The sequence below is a fragment of the Camelus ferus genome, chromosome 9 (genome assembly GCF_009834535.1).
Source record: "Camelus ferus isolate YT-003-E chromosome 9, BCGSAC_Cfer_1.0, whole genome shotgun sequence".
NCBI lineage: Eukaryota > Metazoa > Chordata > Mammalia > Artiodactyla > Camelidae > Camelus > Camelus ferus.
The window spans coordinates 16,490,687-16,508,969 of record NC_045704.1 but is presented as its reverse complement, the minus strand read 5'-3'; the positions used below and the strand labels follow the sequence as shown (position 1 = coordinate 16,508,969).

Genomic DNA, 18,283 nt, shown 5'->3' with positions numbered 1-18,283 from the left:
TGACAAGTATATCCATTAGAAATGAAAGGGTCGTCAAATCCTAAAATACAGTGATGAAATTGTTTAAAGGCAAGAAGAGCTCAGAAAATTATGAAAGTTCACACAAAACTATAAAGTTTGTGAGGAGGCAAAGAGAAAAAGTCAGCAGTTCTCATATTTAGTGTGGATCAGAATTACCAAGGGAATTTATTACACATACTACCCTTCCGATATCCACTGAGACTAAGCAAATCAGAATGTATGAGTGGGTCCTGTTCGTCTGCATTTCTAATATTCTCTACCAGATGGCTCTCTGTGATTTTTTTCAATGGTCTGTCTTCACCTTAGAATGAAACCCAACCACATAACCATGAATAAGAAGACTCTTATCTTATTTCTACAAATTTTCATTTCAAGCCCCTGACATCTTTGTTCCCTAAATCCGACAACACTGCATCTTTTCAGCTACCAGAACATACCACAACCTTTCCCACTGCCTGGGGCTTCATGCAAGATGCTCTACCTTTCAGGAATCCTCTTAGATGGCTTCTTTCCATTACTGTCTCCAGGTGTTGCAAGTTAGAAACCACTTCCTCAGAAAGGCTGGCTCTGCTAACTCTGTGTAAATTCATATCCTTTATTCTACCTCCAACAGCTAAGTCTGTGTCTTCATGGTACTCTTCTCTATTACATATTTATTGTCTCATTTGTTTTTCTACTTATTTTCTTACTCTAAAACTCACTTATGGACTTGAAATTCCTTTCAACTACCACTGAAAAACAAGTTCTACCACAAGGTAAGTATTAAATAATTATCTGTAGAATAAAATACTGAATTAAAAAAGTAATGGGTGAAAAATCAAGGTAAGGATGAAAATCAAGGTCACTGGAGAAGGCAGCTAAGTAAAATAAACATCTAGTTTCTGAAAATTATGCAACAGTTACCAGCTATCTTTCTTTGACTCTAGTCTCCCACCTCTTATTATTGTAAAATGTGCTTTCCTCTCTCATTTACCTTACAGATGAGAAAAGTGCACATCCAAACCAACTCAAAAACATAAACGGAAAAGTTGATACCTGACTGTTCTCCAGCTGCCTGCCCCCTTAAAACTATACACATCTTTACCACTGTTGTTTAATCCTTCTGTGCATGGCCATGATTGGTTTTGTTTTCAAGTAATCAGATGTTATACTACCTTCATCAGGATACTTTCAGTATTATCCATCCACCCTACAGATCTCAATGTTTTGTCTCCAAGGTCTTTCCCCAATTGTCCCTTTTATTCCTTTATAGCCAAGGCCAATTGTTTTTGAATTTTACAGAAATGTGTATCAATAATTTATCAGGAATTCTATCAATTGATTACAAAAGTCTAAGCAAATGAACTTGGGGATGTTGAGGGAAAAACAGAGTAACTGAATGGGAGAAACTTGAGTGGCTAGGACTCTACAACAAGGGATATGCTGAATGTAGGCTGAAGACTGGTAATCCAGATGGTGGAGCAGCCTGAGGAAATCTGATGTGCTTAGTGGATCAAGTATGAATTGAAGACAAGTGGAATTCTTCTTTGAATAAAGTATGATATGTTTAAAATGTCAAAATAATACAAGCAATATTCTCTGAACCAATGAGAAATGAGTAACAATCTCAAAAAGCCAAAACATTTTCTATTTATAAATGAAAAGCTCTCAACAACTGCTGTTAGGTCAATGAGAAAATACAAACTGAAACCACAGAACTTCTTGAAAACAATGATAATGAAAACACCACACTTCAGAATCTATGGATTTCAACCACAGTGCAGCAAACTCAAGAGACTAAAGACTAATGTCTATTGAAAAATAAAATAATTAAAATGAATAAATTAAGCATTCCATTTAAAGATTAGGAAAAGTAAACAGAGAAAGAATGGTAAATTACACTGAAAGAAGACAGAAAAGGGAAGTTAATACAAGAAAAGCAAAATGTAAATAAAATAGTATAATTAACATACAAACCACTAGCCTTATTCAAGGAGGCTAGTGGTTTGGATTTTATAGGAGGAAAATCCAAACATAACGGCAACAGAGAAATAGTCATCAATCAAGAAAGAGAAAATTTAGGAAAAAAATCATACAACTATGCAAGTAAATTTGAGATGTACATGAAATGATGGCTCTTTCTGAAAATATAATTCATCAAAACTGACACCAGCTAAATTTACTGACTTGCTTCTAACAAATAAGAATATAGAAAGGGTAAAATAACTTTACAGTGAAGAAAACTGACAGGAACCACCTTCAACAAGTTTTTAAGGCTAATACCCCAGTATAAATCATGTTGCTATGTACCCCCAATATCAGAAAGGTACTTCTCTGGTATTCTTCCCACAAATCTATAATCTCAGCTTAATCATAAGAAAGCATCAAACAAACCCAAAATGTGGGGCAATTACAAAATATCTGACCAGTATTCTTGCAAAGTACCAAGGTTATGAAATACAAGGAAAGACTGAGAAACTGTCACAGATTGGAGGAGACTAAGGTCATGTGTTGACTAAATACAATATAGTATCCTGGATTGGATCCTAGAATAGAAAAAAAGAATGCAAAAACTGGTGAAACCTGAATAAAATAGGTAGTTAATAGTATGGTAAAACATTAATTTGATAGGTTTATAGATGTACCATGGTTGTGTAAGGGACCAGTACATTGGAACTCTCTGTACTGCATTTGTAACTCTTCTGTAAATCTAAAATAATTTCAAAATAAAAAGTAAAACAACAACAACTACAGACTCCAGAACAGATGAAAAATCTAAACAAACCGATTTCCACAGAAGAAATAGGGGAAAAATGTGAATTTATCCCCACCAAAAGGCAATCGCAATGAGCTCCCCCTGTTGGCCAGGTTTCAGTCTCTATAAATTATTTCCACTAATATGAACTAGGGTGCCTAGAAGAAGCAACTGCAGGATGGATCAGAGGGAAGTAGGAAGGTAAATGAAGGAGGGAAAATTTAGGTGCTGAATGCAGATGCCCATTTCAACCTAACAAAGCTCAAACTAGTCCTTTGAGACCATGGAGCAAAAACTTAACTGGTTTCTTGGCACAGAGCATAAAATATAAAGTAGAGAAAGTGGATATTTCAGATAACAGATTCTACATTATTTCAGCCAGATGTCCTTACCCAGTGATACCAAGTTAGTATAATTCTCCAACATCACATCTCTGTACAAATTCTTCTGATCTGAGTTTAGGCATTCCCACTCCTCCTGAGAGAAGTCTATGGCAACATCACTGAATGTCAGTGGCACCTGAAATGACAAATCCATGCATTATTTGTAAAAGTAAAAAAAAAATTTCAAGATGGAATACTGAATTGCAGTATGAGCGATATATAAAAACAATAGGCTTAAGTTAAAGATCATGACATGATTATATGACAATAAATAAATTAGCATATCTGAAGTAGGGTGCCTACACGATCTTTAAGAATACTGTTAGAGTACACAAACTTTCTCTTAAAATATAGAAAAACTGATATATCCAAATGTATGAAAATGAAGAAAGTAATCAGACTTTCCCAATTAAATGAAATCGTATATGTAAGCACATACTTATATACATACCTGCTATGTGCCCTAGTCACAAGCTATTAATAAATGCAAGTTCTTACATGTTTTCTCTTCAAGGAATATGTAAAAAGAATTGATTCTTCCCTAAAAGTGAATTATAAAATCCCAGCCAAAATGAGATAACAGGGCTTGGATTGACCCTCCCAAAAATGAAAAAATAACCAAAAACCTGGACAAAATGTATGAAACAATGGTTTTTCAAGACATAAGTCATTGGGCAATGAAAAACTGATCCCTGAGAGACAAGTAACAAATGAAGTGAACCCTATAATTGCCCTCACTTACTACCAGGAGAGAGGACTCTTATACAACTATCAGAATGGCTATATGTTTAAACACTGACCATTTTAAGCACTGGTGAGGATGTGAAAAAAATAGAACTCTCATACACTGCTGTGGGAATATAAAATGGTACAATCACTTTAAGAATAGTTTGTTGGTTTCCTAAAAGGTTAAACATCCATATGACCCAGCTATTCTACTTCCAGTGTTTACCCAAGAGACATGAAAGCATATGTCCATGCAAAGATCTGTGCATGAAGGTTCACAGTAGCTTTATTTGTAGAAAGTAGAAAGAACCCAAATGTCCATCAACAGAGAACAGATAAATTGCAGTACATCCTGAGAAGACTAGTCAGCAATTAATATGGAATGCACAACATGCATGAATCTCAAACTAAATATGCCAAGTGAAATAAGACAGACAAAAAAGAGCACATAATGTATGGTTCTATTTGCATAAAATTCTAGAAAAACCAACTAACCTATAGTGATATAAAGCAGAACAGTGGTTGCCTGGGCATGTAGGGTAGGAGGAGGAAGGGACACATAAAAGGAGAAATGAGAAAAATGTTGGAGCAATGGATATGTTCATTATCTTAACTGTGGTGATGGTTTCATGGTTGCATACATCTGTCAAAACTTATCACATTCCACATGTAAAAGATGAGCAGTTTATTGTCAGTTACATTTAAGTAAATATGCCTTAAAAAGATAAAATACATACAACTAATTTTATGTCAGATATCCCCCAAAAGCTGATGAAGTTTCCTTCTTAGAAATAGGGTTGTATAAAATTAAGTAATTTTACCAAGACACAAGTTTATTATATGTCAGATTATATCATAAGCATTTCCTTTATTCTGACAAATTAACATTTTCATTTAGTCTCTCTTAAAGACATCAGATTTAATCTTAAAGTACTAAGGTATTATTAATAATATTAATATAGAGAGTATTATACTATAATAGTATTTAGGTGGGCATAAATCCTAGCCTCTTCCCCACTGTTCAGTATTATCCACCAGACATGGTTCTAGATGATCTTCCTCTCTACAATCCTTTACTGAACTTCTGGTTCATGAGTTAGAACACACTAACGTTGGATGACTCAGAACAACGCTGAATCACTCAAGACCAGCAATTTCTCTTCCACCACAAAGTGGACCTCCAAACCCTACTCATTTCTCAGAGACTCCTTAGCCAAACCATTCCCCTCACCTCTAGGCAGGCACCAAGTCCATTTCTATCCCAACCCAAAAGATTTTCAAAGCTGAGATGAGACCATTCATTACCAAATTCTCCCTTATCTACCTGGAAAATTATAGAGGAAGTTCTCCCTCCTCTGGTCAGACAGGACCACCATTTCTATATAACAAAACTGTAAATCTGACAAGGGAAGCTCAAATATTTCCTTCAAGGTACTTCAACCTTTCACTGCTCCAATACTGCTCTCAAGAGAAGACTGAACACAGAAGATGAATAAATTATTTGATGGATAAGTGAAAAATCAGTTTGAAAAAAGGGGGCAAATAAGAAGGGCACCATCCTTCTCCTTAAGGAGAGGAACTCTGAAATAGGTTCAGAGATACAGGTTTCCTAGGAGGAAGGTTTGGGGATAAAGAATGAAAATATTACCTGAATTAAAAATCCTAATATTTCAGGAAGGAGAGACATCTACTTACCTGGGACATGGTTTTTGAACTGCTGTCCTCCTCAGAAACTCAGTCCAGAGAAGCCAGAGCTGAGGGAGGAAAAAGAAGCCTTGAGACGCAACATATCTCAGAACTCCAAAAATTGTTTAAGGTAAGAGAGCTTTCTTTTTTCTTATTTATTCCTGCTTCCCACCATCCTCACCCACTCCCTGCCCTCCCAAACACATAAACACACTTCAGGGGATATGAAAAGGAGTCCAGACAAATCCAAGCCCCTTCCATGCCTGGGGAAACAAGCCACACAAGCATGGATGCAGAGCAGAGGCCCTCATGCACCAAAGCCAGATCCAGACACCCAGCTCTGGTCTGTTTCTCATTCTGATCATGCCTAATGTACCCAGCCTGGGTTGCCCGGTCATACTGAGTAGATCCCAATCCAGCCCTACCTTCCAGGGTTGAGACTGCGCCATACAACCCAAGCTTCAACAACCTTATTGGCCCCAAGGTGGACCTGGACTCTGCCAGTCAAAAGGCAGACAACAGTAGAGACCAACCTGGAAGCCTTGACCACTATAAATAAAACTGCCTGTCCATGTGAAGCCTGAACTTGACTCCCATGATCCTCTGGGCTGACGAACCTGGACTTCCCCATCAGGGTCCACTGTGCTTGCTGATACGAACCATTGCCTGTGACCCCTCTCCCCTGCTCCCAACCCACCCACTACCCACGAGGGTGGAGTGGATTCATGCTCACTGAAGCTGTATGGCAACACATAGATTTTTGTAACCTTCTGTGTGATAGATGTAACTATCTATCATTAACATGTAATCCTGAAATGTACTGATAATCAGTTCAATAGATAAGGAAATAGAAGCTCAAAGAAGTAAAGATATTTTCCCATGTCACAACAAGTAGAAGTGATGTGTTTTTAATCACATTTTTTTCTATTTTTAATTTTTAATTTTTTTGGTTTTTTTCTTCATTTGTATTGAATCACATTTCTGTAATTATAAAGCCAACTTTTTTTCCCAACTGTTGCCCCTGATGGCCAGACTTTGTTCCATTGTATGAAACCTGAGCGTAGGTGTTTAAGACATCACCTATCAAAAGATTTACTAAAGAGATGTTTTAAAGCAATAAAGATACTATCATTTTACAGGTATTCAGCTGTCAGATTTTAAAAGTTGATGACGCACTACATATTAGTAAGGTCGTAGGGAGAAGCACATCCTCATTGCTGTCCTGTAGACCTGTGAAAACCTAGTGCAACTGAGACACGTAAGTAGAATTCTGCATAAGAATTTAACAATGAAGGGCCATTTCTGAGATTCCATCCAAAGGAGGTAAACCATAAAATGTGCCTAGAGATGTATAAAGGAATATGGTGATGGACACTTACTAAAATGAAAAAAAAAAAAGCTGCAGGAAAATCTAAAGGTACTTAGATGAGCAGTTAATTAAATAATTGAAAGTGTATTCATAATTGCACCTCTTGGGGAGTGATGGAAATGTTAGCTATCTTTATTGTGGTGGCGGTTTCATGGGTGTATACATCTATCAACATTCATCAAATTGTATATCTGAAATATGTGTAGTTTACTGTACAGGAACCATAACACAAGGGTGTTTAAAAAAGTATGTTCATATAATGGAAAATGAAGTAGATACTGAATATATTTAAGCAGATCATTGGTTCTCAGTAGGCAGTGATTCTGCTCCCCAGGAACGCATTCACAATGTCTGGCGACATATTTGGTTGCCAAGATGTGTGGAGGGGTGCTCCTGTCTCTAATGGGTAGAGATCAGGGATGCTGCTGACCATCCTACAATGCACAGGAAAGCCCCCCACCACAAAGAATTACCTATCCAAAAATATCAACAGTGCTAAGGTTGAGAAACCCCAATCTAGACTTATTGAAGGAACATAACATAATCTAGAGTCTCAATAATATATTATCCACAATGCCAGCATATGATAAAACTTATGAAAAATGAAAAGAAACAAGAAAGAGTTACTGATACTCAAGGGAGAAAAATCTCAAGAGAAACAATCTCAGAGATGATCCAGATAGTGGAGCTAGTTTACAAGGACTTGAAGATACTATGATTAACATGCTAAAGAAAATAGAGGAAAAGACAGGTGAGGTGGAATGCAAATGGAGTATATCAATAAAGATTTAGAATCTTTAAAGGGAAAATCACTTGAATGTTTTATAGTTGTAAAAACATCATATCAAAAATTAAAAATGTATTGGATAGATTTAACAGCAGAAAATTCTATTAATTAACATAAAGTCAAATTAACAATAATCAAACAAACAATAAGAGAAATATATGAAACAGTCAAAATGTGAAATTGGACACCTAAAAGAAAATAGAACAGAAAATTTATTTGAGGAAATAATGGACAAAACATTCCAAATCTCATGAAATACCCTGATACACAATTCAAAAAACTCAGCAAAATACCTAACCAAATGAAATAAAGAAACCCCCACCTAGGCACGTCATGGCCAGATTGTTGAAAAACAAAGTTGAAAATATATCGTAATGTATGTTTTTAAATTTTTGTTTTGTTTTGTTTTTACAAATGCTGTAGAAATGCCATTCATTACTTAATCACCATTGGTAGTTACTAGGTGCACTGAAAACATACGGACATAGCAAATCAATTAGTAGTGAAGTCATTATGAAAATCCTTTGTCAAATTACTTCAGTGCCAAATAAATCCATAATTTATTTTCTACCAATAGATAGCATGAGCATTGTAATGTTTGTCCATTTATTTTTTTTCCTTTTTGCCTTTTGACCCCCTTCATCCAAACATAAATGTATGTTTGGTAATAGCAGAATAGTTAAAAATCAATGATCTACCTTTGGAAGCTAGAAAAGGAAAAGCAAATTATAGAAAGTAAAACACTAAAAGAAACCAATGACATAAAAACTCAAGTACACAACAGAGAAAAATCAATAAAGCCAAAAGCTATTTCACTGAAGAGATACAATTAATAAGTCTCTAGCTGTACTGATCAAGAAAAAATCGCCAATATCAGGAATATAAAAGGAGATATCACTACATATATTACAGGCATTAAATTGATAACAGAATTTTATGAACAACTGTAGGACAATAAACCTGAAAATGTAGATGAAATTTTAAAATTTCTGGAAAACACAATTTAATGAAACTGATCTAAGAAGTAGAAAATCTGAATATTATTGTATTTCTTAAAGAAGTTAAATCTATTTTAAGGACCTTCCCACAAAATGTCAGGCCCAGAGGCTTCAAATTTGCAAATTCTCCAAACATTAATTAAAAATTAAAAATGCCAATCAAATTCAGTCTCTTCTAGACAAACCAAAAAATGGACCATATCATGAGGCCAGCATAACTGTGACATCAAAACTTGACAAGGATATTACAAGAAAGGAAAATTATGGTGTATCTTTCTCATGAACAAAGGTATATGCATATTAAACAAAATCTTAGCAAGGAGAAACCAGTGATACATCTGACCAAGACATTTATTCGAGAAATTCAAAAGTCACTTAATTTTCAGAAAGCAGTCAATGTAACCTTCCAATTTTAAATAATAAAGGAGAAAAATCCGTTCATTAGATGTAGAAAAACCAGTTGATAATATGAACATCAGTTCGTGATAAAAATTCTCAGCAAACTAGGAACAGAAGAGAACTTCTTTAATCTGATAAAGGGGATCTTACAGAATAAAACTGAGAGGTGACAATATGGACCGCTGTCTTTCTGAGTTCAGGAATAAGGCAAGGGTTGTCCACTTTTATCACTAGTTCAACTTTGTGCAGAAGACCTATCCAATACTGTAAGAGAAAAAAGTGAAATGAGTGGTATGAAGATTGGAAAGAAAGAAGTAAATCCATCTTTATTTGCAGATAACATCATTTTGTACATAGAATACTTCAGTTCTACAAACAACTAGAATTAACATGAATTTATTAGCAAAATTGTGAAATAAAAGGTCACAGTATAAAACACAATTGTATGAAAGCAAAGCTACTGAAAAATGAAATTTTAAAGATCCCAACAGTTTATAAAAAGCATGAAAAATGTAAAACACTTTGGAATAAGTCTAACAAAAGAGGTGCAAGACTTTTAGACTGAAAGCAAACATTAAGGAAAGAAATTAAAGAAAAATTAAATAAATGGAAACATTTCATGTTCATGAATTGGAGGAATCACTTTTATCAATTCTCTCTAAATTGATCTATTGATTCAATGCATCTCCAAACAATGTCAGCAGATTTTTTTTTAGAACATTAACACACTCATTTTAAAATTATATGGAAATTCTAAGAATCCAGAAAAGTCAGGACAATTTTGAAGAACAAAGTTGTCAAGTACATATTACCAGATATCAAGACATAATGTAAAACTATTGTAATTAAAACAGGAGGACTGACACAGGATTGATAAACAGACCAACAGAATAGAGTCCAGAAAGAGACCTGCATATAGTCACATTTTTTAACAATAAAAGTCTGACTGCAACTTAGAGCAGAAAGGATAGTCTTTTCAAAATAAAAAATGGTGCCTGAACAATTGCCTACCTGCATGAAGAAAATGATTATGACCCTGATCCCACCACATACACAGATATAAATTCAAGATGGATCACAGGCCTAAACGTGAAAACTAAAGCAATAAAGTTTCTGGTAGGAGAAACACGAAAATATCTTCATGATCTCAGGGTAGGCAAAATTTTCCTTTTTTTTTTTGTTTAATTTTATTTCCACTTACTTTAGACTCAGAGAAAAGTTGCAAGAGTATTACAGAGAGTCCCTGTATGCGCCTCAACCTGATGTTAACATCTTACATAGGACGATGATCAAAACCAGGAAATTAACATTGGTACAGTACTACAGATGGCATATCTTATTCAGATATCACCAGTTTTCCCCATTAATGTCCTTTTTCTTTCCAGGATCCTATATGTGATCCCACATTGCATTTAGCTGTTATTTCTCCTTAGTCCCTTCCAGTCTCCACAGTCTTTCTTGTGGTAATAGTTGTCAGTGGCTGCCATAACAGATTACCACAAATTTAGCTTAAAACAACACACATTTATTATCTCACAGTTTATGTGGACCCGGAGTCTGGACACAGTTTCACTAGGTGCCCTCCTCACGCTGGTCTCATAAGCTGAAAACAAGTTGTCAGCTGGGCTGTGTTCTCATTCAGAGGCTCAGCTGGGGAAGAGTCCATTTCCAAGTTCATTCAGATTAGTGGCAGGATTCACTTCCTTGTGGCTGGATGACTGAGGGCCCCAACTTTTTGCTGGCTGTCAGCTGGAGGACACTTTCAGGTCCTAGAGGCTGCCTGCAGTTTCTTGCAATATGGGCTCCTCCAAAATTGCTACTTAGTTCAAGTCCACAAGAAGAGTCTCTTGCTCCAGTCTGCTGTGATGGAGTCTTTTATGACATAATATAACCACAGCAGGGACATCCTATTACTTTTGCCATAAAAACTAACCTAATCACATCACAGGAGTGGCATCCGTTCACCTTTGCCATTTCCTATTGGTTAGAAGCAAGTCACAGGTCCCGCTTGCACTCCAAAGGAGGGGATTATACAATGGCATAGGCACCGGCAGGCAGGAACCATGGGGTCACCCTAACGTCTGTCCACCACATCTATCTTCATGACCTTTTCACTTTGGAAGAGTACCAATCGTTTATATCATCAAATGTTCCCTCCACTTGGTTTGTCTGATGTTTTCGTAATTGGAATGAGGCTCTGCATTTTCGGCAGTACCACCACAATTCTGTGTCCTTCTCACTGCATCATATGAAAGGGCTCACGATCACGATGTCAGTGCTTTACCACTGATGACGTTAACCTTGATCACTTGGTGAAACTACTTTCTGATGGGTTTCCCCACTAGAAAGTTACTCCCTTTCCCTCCGTAGGTATTATCTTGAGTGGTGGAAAATACTTTGACACTATGCAAATCCTTTCTCACTTCAAACTTTCACCCACTAATTTCAGCATCTATCCATGGATCTGGTCTGAACCAACTGTTACTGTGGTGTTTGCCTAATGGCTGGTTTCTTTGTCCCTCTTTCCCCCTATATTCAACAACTGGAAATCTACTGTAAGGAAGAGCTGTCCCTTCTTCCTCAGGAAAAGATGTTTTAAGGAGAACAAAAATGCAATAACCATAAAAAAAAATTGGTAAATGAACTCTGTTAAAATGAAGAACATCTCTTCATTATAGGACATCATTAAGAAATTGAATAAGAAGCGTCAGGCTAATAGAAGATACTCCCTTTGTCTCTGTCTCTACACACACACACACACACACACACACACAGGTTTATATACACACATAGAGGACTTGTATTCAAAATATATCTAAAATCCCTATAAATCAATAGGAAAATGAACAAAAGCCAGGCTAAAGAAATGGACAAAAGATCTGAATAGACACTTAAGAGTATGTCAGAATGGGCAGTATCATATGAAAAGATGCTCACATCATTATCAGAAAAATGCAATTTAAAATCACAATGAGATACAGTTACACATGCATCAGAATGGCTAAATTTAAAATGACTGACACTATCAAGTGTTGGCCAGTTTGAAAAGGAACTAGACCCTGCACACATTGCACTGGAGTGTTAATTAAGCCAACCACTTCCACCCCCAGGTATAGTCTCCGGAAAAACAAGACCGTATGTCCACAAAAAAGACGTGTACAAGAATTTTCGTAAAAGGTTTATTCATATTAGGCAAATACTGGAAACAATTCATCATCATAAGAATGAATAAACAAGTTGTGGTAAAGGCATTCAGTGGACTACTATACAACACCTGGGTGGCGGGGGGACCTACTGATTGACAACACAACATACATAAATCTCAAAAGTACAATTTTGGACAAAAGGCAGCAGATACAGGAGATTCCATTCACATGAAGTTCAAGAAACAGCAAATCTCAATATGAGTGATAGAAGTCAGAATAATATTTACTTCTTGTGGGCGAGGGGTGTTCTAACTGGGATGGGACAGGTAAATCCTCCAAGTGGGGATAGAAACACTCAATGTCTTGATCTGAGTGGTGTTTTCAGATGTAAAGATTAAGCTAAGTGCACAGCTAAGATTCGTGTACTTAAAAAAATGTGTATTTTATTATACATATTAAATTAAAAAATTATATATATGTATTTCAATGAAAAATGATACAGACCTTTATTTGATGATAATCAGTAAAAATATTATATTTCTAATGTTATCCTGTTATGGCAAATAAAATAACACGTGTGAATAAATGCATGTGCATTGGGGGATGGATTAAAAAAATTTGGAGTAAAATGTTTACAGAGGTTGTCTCTTCACTTTGGTCTTTTCTGTATTTTCTGAATTACTGTATGAGAATGGATTGCTTTTATAATAAAAATTATAATAGAGCTAATCACTCTCTTTTGAGATTGGGGGGTGAAATAAAAGAGATATGAATATGGTGATATTTCAGGTATTATGATAAGGCTTTTTTTTTCTCCAAGGGCTTGAAGTCTTTTTTTGTTTTAATTGAAGTATAGTTGGTTTACAGTGTTATGTTAGTTTTTGGTGTACAGCACAGTGATTCACTTACACATACATACGTATGTATATATATTCATTTTCATATTATTTTTCATTATAGGCTATTACAAGGTATTGAATATAGTTCCCTATACTATACAGTAAGACTTTGTTGTTTACCTATTTTATGTATAGTAGTGGGTATCTCCATGTCCTGAACTCCCAATTTATCCCTTCCCACCTGCTGTACCCTCCTGGTAATCATAAGTTTGTTCTCTATGCCTGTAAGTCTGTTTCTGTTCTGTAAATAAGTTCATTTGTGTCCTTTTTTTTTAGATTCCACATATAAGTGATATCATATGATATTTGTCTTTCTCTGTCTGACTTACTTCACCTAGTACGACAATCTCCAGGTCCATCCATGTTGCTGCAAATAGCATTATTTTATTATTTTTGGTGGCTGAGTAGTATTCCATTGTGTATATACACCACAACTTCTTTATCCAATCATCTGTCAAAGGACATTTAGGTTGCTTCCATGTCTTGGTGATTGTAAATAGTGCTGCTATGAACACTGGGGTGCATGTACCTTTTCAAATTAGAGTTTCCTTTGGATATATGCAAGGGCTTAAAGTCTTTGAGTTCATTGTCTCCTATTGGAATATCAAGGTTCTGTGTCTTGAGTCATGAGCTTTGATATGCAATAGTTCTCCCTTTACTGGTTTCCCCTGACTCACCCGGACAAATCCGCTTGTCACTACACTCTCCACCTACTAGGTCTGGAACCCTTGTTCCAACTCAGGAATTACACCTGGCTTGGAAACAGAAAAACTTGCACATAAAAGAAACAGTGCTTAGGCCTGTTGTGGCTGTCAGCGAATTCAGATACAGTCCTGTGGTGAAGGGGCAGGGAAGTCCAGTACAAGAAGGGCCAAAGGAAAGCCACTCAAGGAAACAGGGTGGTGATGCTTCAAGGAACACAGAGTAGAACATCACTGAATCTCAGATTCCTCATAAACTCAAACACTTCAGCTTCCCTAGAGGGTCACATTAAGGGACTAAAAAAGCTCCAGAGATCAGATTTTAAATTTAAAGATTTGATCATAAAATAAGAAGAGAAGGTATAGCTCAGTGGTAGAGCACATGCTTAGCATGCACGAGGTCCTGGGTTCAATCCCTAGTACCTTCATTTAAAAAAAATTTTTAAATAAAGATTTGATCATAAATGCTCTGCTTCTGTGTTTCAGCATCGCATCCCTATACAAGTTCTGAGAGGGTATGGTCATCAGTACTGCACCCAGCAGAGGCTGTTGCCACATTCCCAAATGTCACTACCCTGAAATTACAAGGACCTAAGTTCCCATATGGCCCTGAGAAACTGGAAGAAGTAAAGTTGATCAAGGTATGGAAGTGGAACAGCATGGAGAGCAGGTGTGTTTAGCATTCTGAATTCAGCAGCAGCTGATTGGCTAAATGTGTAACAGAACATCCATGTAATGAAATATTAAGCAGTCATTAAATGCTAAGTCTGAGAACCTGTTAAGGGAATGAAAATATTCAAAAATATCATGTCAGTTGAAAAAACCAGGTTACAAAAACAAAAAACTCAATTAAAAAGTGGACAAAAATGTGAATAGACATTTCTCCAAAGAAGATACACAGATGGCCAATAAGCACATGAAAAGGTGCTCAACCTCACTAATCATCAGAAAAAATGCAAATCATAAACCACAAGACCCACTTCATACTCACTAGGATAACAACAGGCACTGGTGAAAATGTGGAGAAACTGGAACCCTCACACACGGCTGGTAGGAATGTAAAAAGGTATAGACATTTTGGAAAAGAATCTGACAGGTCCTTAAAAGAGTTACCATATGACACAGCAATTCCACTCCTAAGTATATACTTAAGAAAAATAAAAATATATGTCTACACAAAAACTTGTACACCAATGTTCACGGCAGCGTTATTCACCACAGCTAAGTAGAAAAAACTCAGACGTCCACCAGCTGATGAATGGATAAGTAAAATGTGGTATATCTGTACAATGGAATATTATTCAGCCTTAAAAAGGAAGGAAATTCTGAAGCATACTACAACATGGATGAATCGATGTGAATCATATTGGAAACACCATGCTAAGTAAAAGAAGCCAGTCACATTCAGGAATTCACAATAAAAATATATATTTATTCAAATTATACATTGAAGGGCTGGGCTATTAGCTAGAGACATTTATATGTGAAGCAGCTCTTTAAAGAAGTAAAATGCACAAATAGGTCTGTAATACACATATTTGGTATAATATACATAATTGAAATTAATAAAACCTGGAAGACCAACTATTATTATGCTACGTTCTGTTAGGATCTTTTAAAAAGCACACATTTAGTAGTCCATTTGTGCTTAAAATATTCCTATGCGTGAGAAGCTTAAAGAAAAAAAAAACAGCTCTGTACATGATGATGAAAAGAAAGTAATAAATTTTTTTGAAATTGCACTGTTGAAAAAAAAAAAGCCAGTCACAAAAGACCACAGATTGTGTAATTCTAGTTCTACAAAATGTCCAAAAGGGGAAAATTAATAGAGACAGAAAGAAGATAAGTGGTTGTGGGATACATATAGTGACTGCTAATGGGTTAGGGTTTCCTTTTAGGGTGATGAAAATGTTCTAAAGTTGACTGTGGTGATGGATGCACAAAAATTGTGCACTTCAAATGGGTGAATGGTGTGGTGTGTGAATTTCATCTCAATAAAGCTGTTGAAATATCAGGTTATGAATGCACAAAATTATACACATACAAAATATTATTATGAAATATATGTACTTATCAATATAGAGAGAAAAGTGACAGACATCAATAAACAGATAAACGTATATAAAAGCATATACCCATTTATTAATATTTCTTATTTGTGTGTCATAGCCCTGGTTTTCTTCCTTTTCCTAAAAGTATATTTCAGAAAATTTTAAACAATAGCCGTTCCTTAATTTGATATTCACATACAGAGACACACAGACACAGACACACACGTTTTTTATTTTCTAAAGGAGAAACCTCTTCTCCAAACAGGTGGGAGAAAAAGTCTCATCCCTCTCTCCTTTTAATATCCCTGAACCTGAAGATTAAGCCTGGTACACTCTAGAACAAAGGTCCTCAAAATTTTGTCTCTGGGAACTTACCAGAAATGCCGGTTCTCAGCTCCATCCCAGACCTGCTGAGTTGGAAACTCTGAGGCTGGGGCTCAGCAAACTGTATCTGAACAAGCCCTGCAGGTGACTCTGATGCACCTGACATTTGAGAACCAACACTGTTCTAAAAACAGTTGCTGTGTTTTTACTGAAAGATTTTACTTCATTTCTGTCAGCTCCCAGGACCTGAACCAACCCTAATTTGTTTGCCTACAGAAATGTACATCCGTGTAAACTGGAGGCTGTGATGGTTTGTATATATTAGTAGGAGTCTCAGTGCTGCTTCCTGGAATTCTATGTTCCTGACTGATAGGTTTATTTTGATTCTGAACCTGTCCTCCTAGCCACAATGTCCTACAAACAGCTGATAAGACATCTTGTCACATTTAATGTCACTAGAATAAAAAGTCTAAGGTATAAAATCCATTATCCTTCACAGATTTCTCATAGTTTGACCATATTCTGGCAGCGCTACTATAGAGAGAGTGATGTCTCTTTCTATCAGCTCCAAGGCAGGTCACCTGAATTTCTCTAGTGGCATTTCACATCCTCTATCTTACTTATTCCTATTCTGATTTCATTTCTTTACTGGATAACAAGTCATTTAAGGATAGCAGCTATATCTTTTTGTCATTGCATTCCAACAAGTACAAGCCTAAATATGTGGTATTTGACTCAAATTCCAAACTAGAAATTTATCCTTAGGAAATGACTATAAAAGGGCATAAAGATCTATGCATAATGATAGTTCGTTGTAGACAAATTTTGTTTTTAATTAAAAATTAGAAATATAATAGCTAACAGTAGGCCACAGGTAAATAAATTATGGTGAGAAGGGTTTGGGGTTCTGACAAGGGTGATTCATCTGTGTGGCCCTACAATTTACAGATATGTCACTATCAGGCAGGACATTTCAGCAGAAGGAAAAGAAGGATCTCATGCCTTTAAAATTAAAGTGTTTTATGAATAATGAGGAAACACAAACTCACCTGAACTTAAACTTTTTGAAGTGTAACAAAAAATTCTTTCCTCTCTCAGGATCCTTTTTTGTGTAAGAGACAAGCAGCACTGGGAAAAGAGAAGGCAATCATGAGACATCAGGATGTTCTTGGATAGCACATTCACTTACAAAACACCCTCCCTCCATGACCACACCTCACCCAGTCCACCGCAACCAGATGGGAGGAGGAAGGAGACTGAAACAGCATTGACTTTTCCCAGTATGAGAGAGGCCAGGGTCACTGATGTCGAGGGTGAAATCTGTCTAATTCACATTAGGTTCCTGTGGCTAGAGTTCTGGAAATGTTGAGGTTCTGAAACGTATAGCTGGCCTCTCGGAGCTTCCAATGGGGACCCTCCCAGGAGGGAATCCTACTTCTGGGACCTCATCAGGTCTTCCCAGAAGCCTGTCTTGCGGCTACATCCCGCTTCAGAAAAGTCTCATCTCATGATCAAGTCTGTGTCTTCTTGCTGGGATCCTCCATTCTTACATTCGAAAGCTCAGAACCTGGTTTACCGCCTTGATCTGCGGCAGACACCAAGTGGCTGTGAGGGGAGAGAGCTGAGGACTCAGTACAGCCTAGAGCCAAGAGTTCCAGCGACAACCCACAAGGACACACAACCCTCGCTCATCCAAAAGCCACGCAGTTAAATAAGCACAATCACCCAGTTAAATACTGACACAAACAGACACATCATCATGGAGACACGCCTACACACACACACACACACACACACACGCACACGCGAGTCTCAATAGGCACACAAATCTGCTGCTCAAGCAGACACGGGCCTGCGACTCGAGGCCCGACACGCCCTGTCCGCGCCCGGAGAGTCCTCGCCTTGAGCGCCTGTCACCTCACCACGGGTTCCAGTCCGGCTGTAGTCAGGGACTATGAAAGCCTCCTCCGATTTTTTTCTTTGGATACGATCTACTCACCACGTAGGGACCACAGCTGCTGGGCCACCGGAAGAGGACCCAGGACCGAGGCTGAAGCGA

At 36.8% G+C, this 18,283-nt stretch overlaps 1 protein-coding gene and 1 long non-coding RNA gene across 5 annotated transcripts in view; one reads left to right on the top strand and one right to left on the bottom strand.

The window, feature by feature from the left end:
* LOC106728492 overlaps positions 1–2,727 on the top strand; it is an 18,230-nt gene extending 15,503 nt beyond the window's left edge. Inside the window, exon 3 of the long non-coding RNA XR_001364738.2 lies at positions 1,002–2,727. This is a non-coding gene — a long non-coding RNA (uncharacterized LOC106728492). The remainder of the gene's footprint in view (positions 1–1,001) is intronic.
* LOC102513040 (zinc finger protein 404) overlaps positions 1–18,283 on the bottom strand; it is a 21,727-nt gene extending 3,444 nt beyond the window's left edge. The window contains exons 1-5 of one of the 4 annotated variants that reach the window (XM_032485884.1): positions 18,224–18,283; positions 17,274–17,352; positions 9,254–9,367; positions 5,560–5,618; positions 3,148–3,274 (exon numbers count right to left, since the gene is read on the bottom strand). In XM_032485884.1, coding sequence (XP_032341775.1) covers positions 3,148–3,274; positions 5,560–5,568 — 136 coding nt within the window. In that variant the 5' untranslated portion in view covers positions 5,569–5,618; positions 9,254–9,367; positions 17,274–17,352; positions 18,224–18,283. Of the gene's footprint in view, positions 1–3,147; positions 3,275–5,559; positions 5,619–9,253; positions 9,368–17,273; positions 17,353–18,146 lie in introns of all 4 variants that reach the window. The other 3 variants (XM_032485883.1, XM_032485885.1, XM_014550911.2) reach the window with 3 other exon arrangements.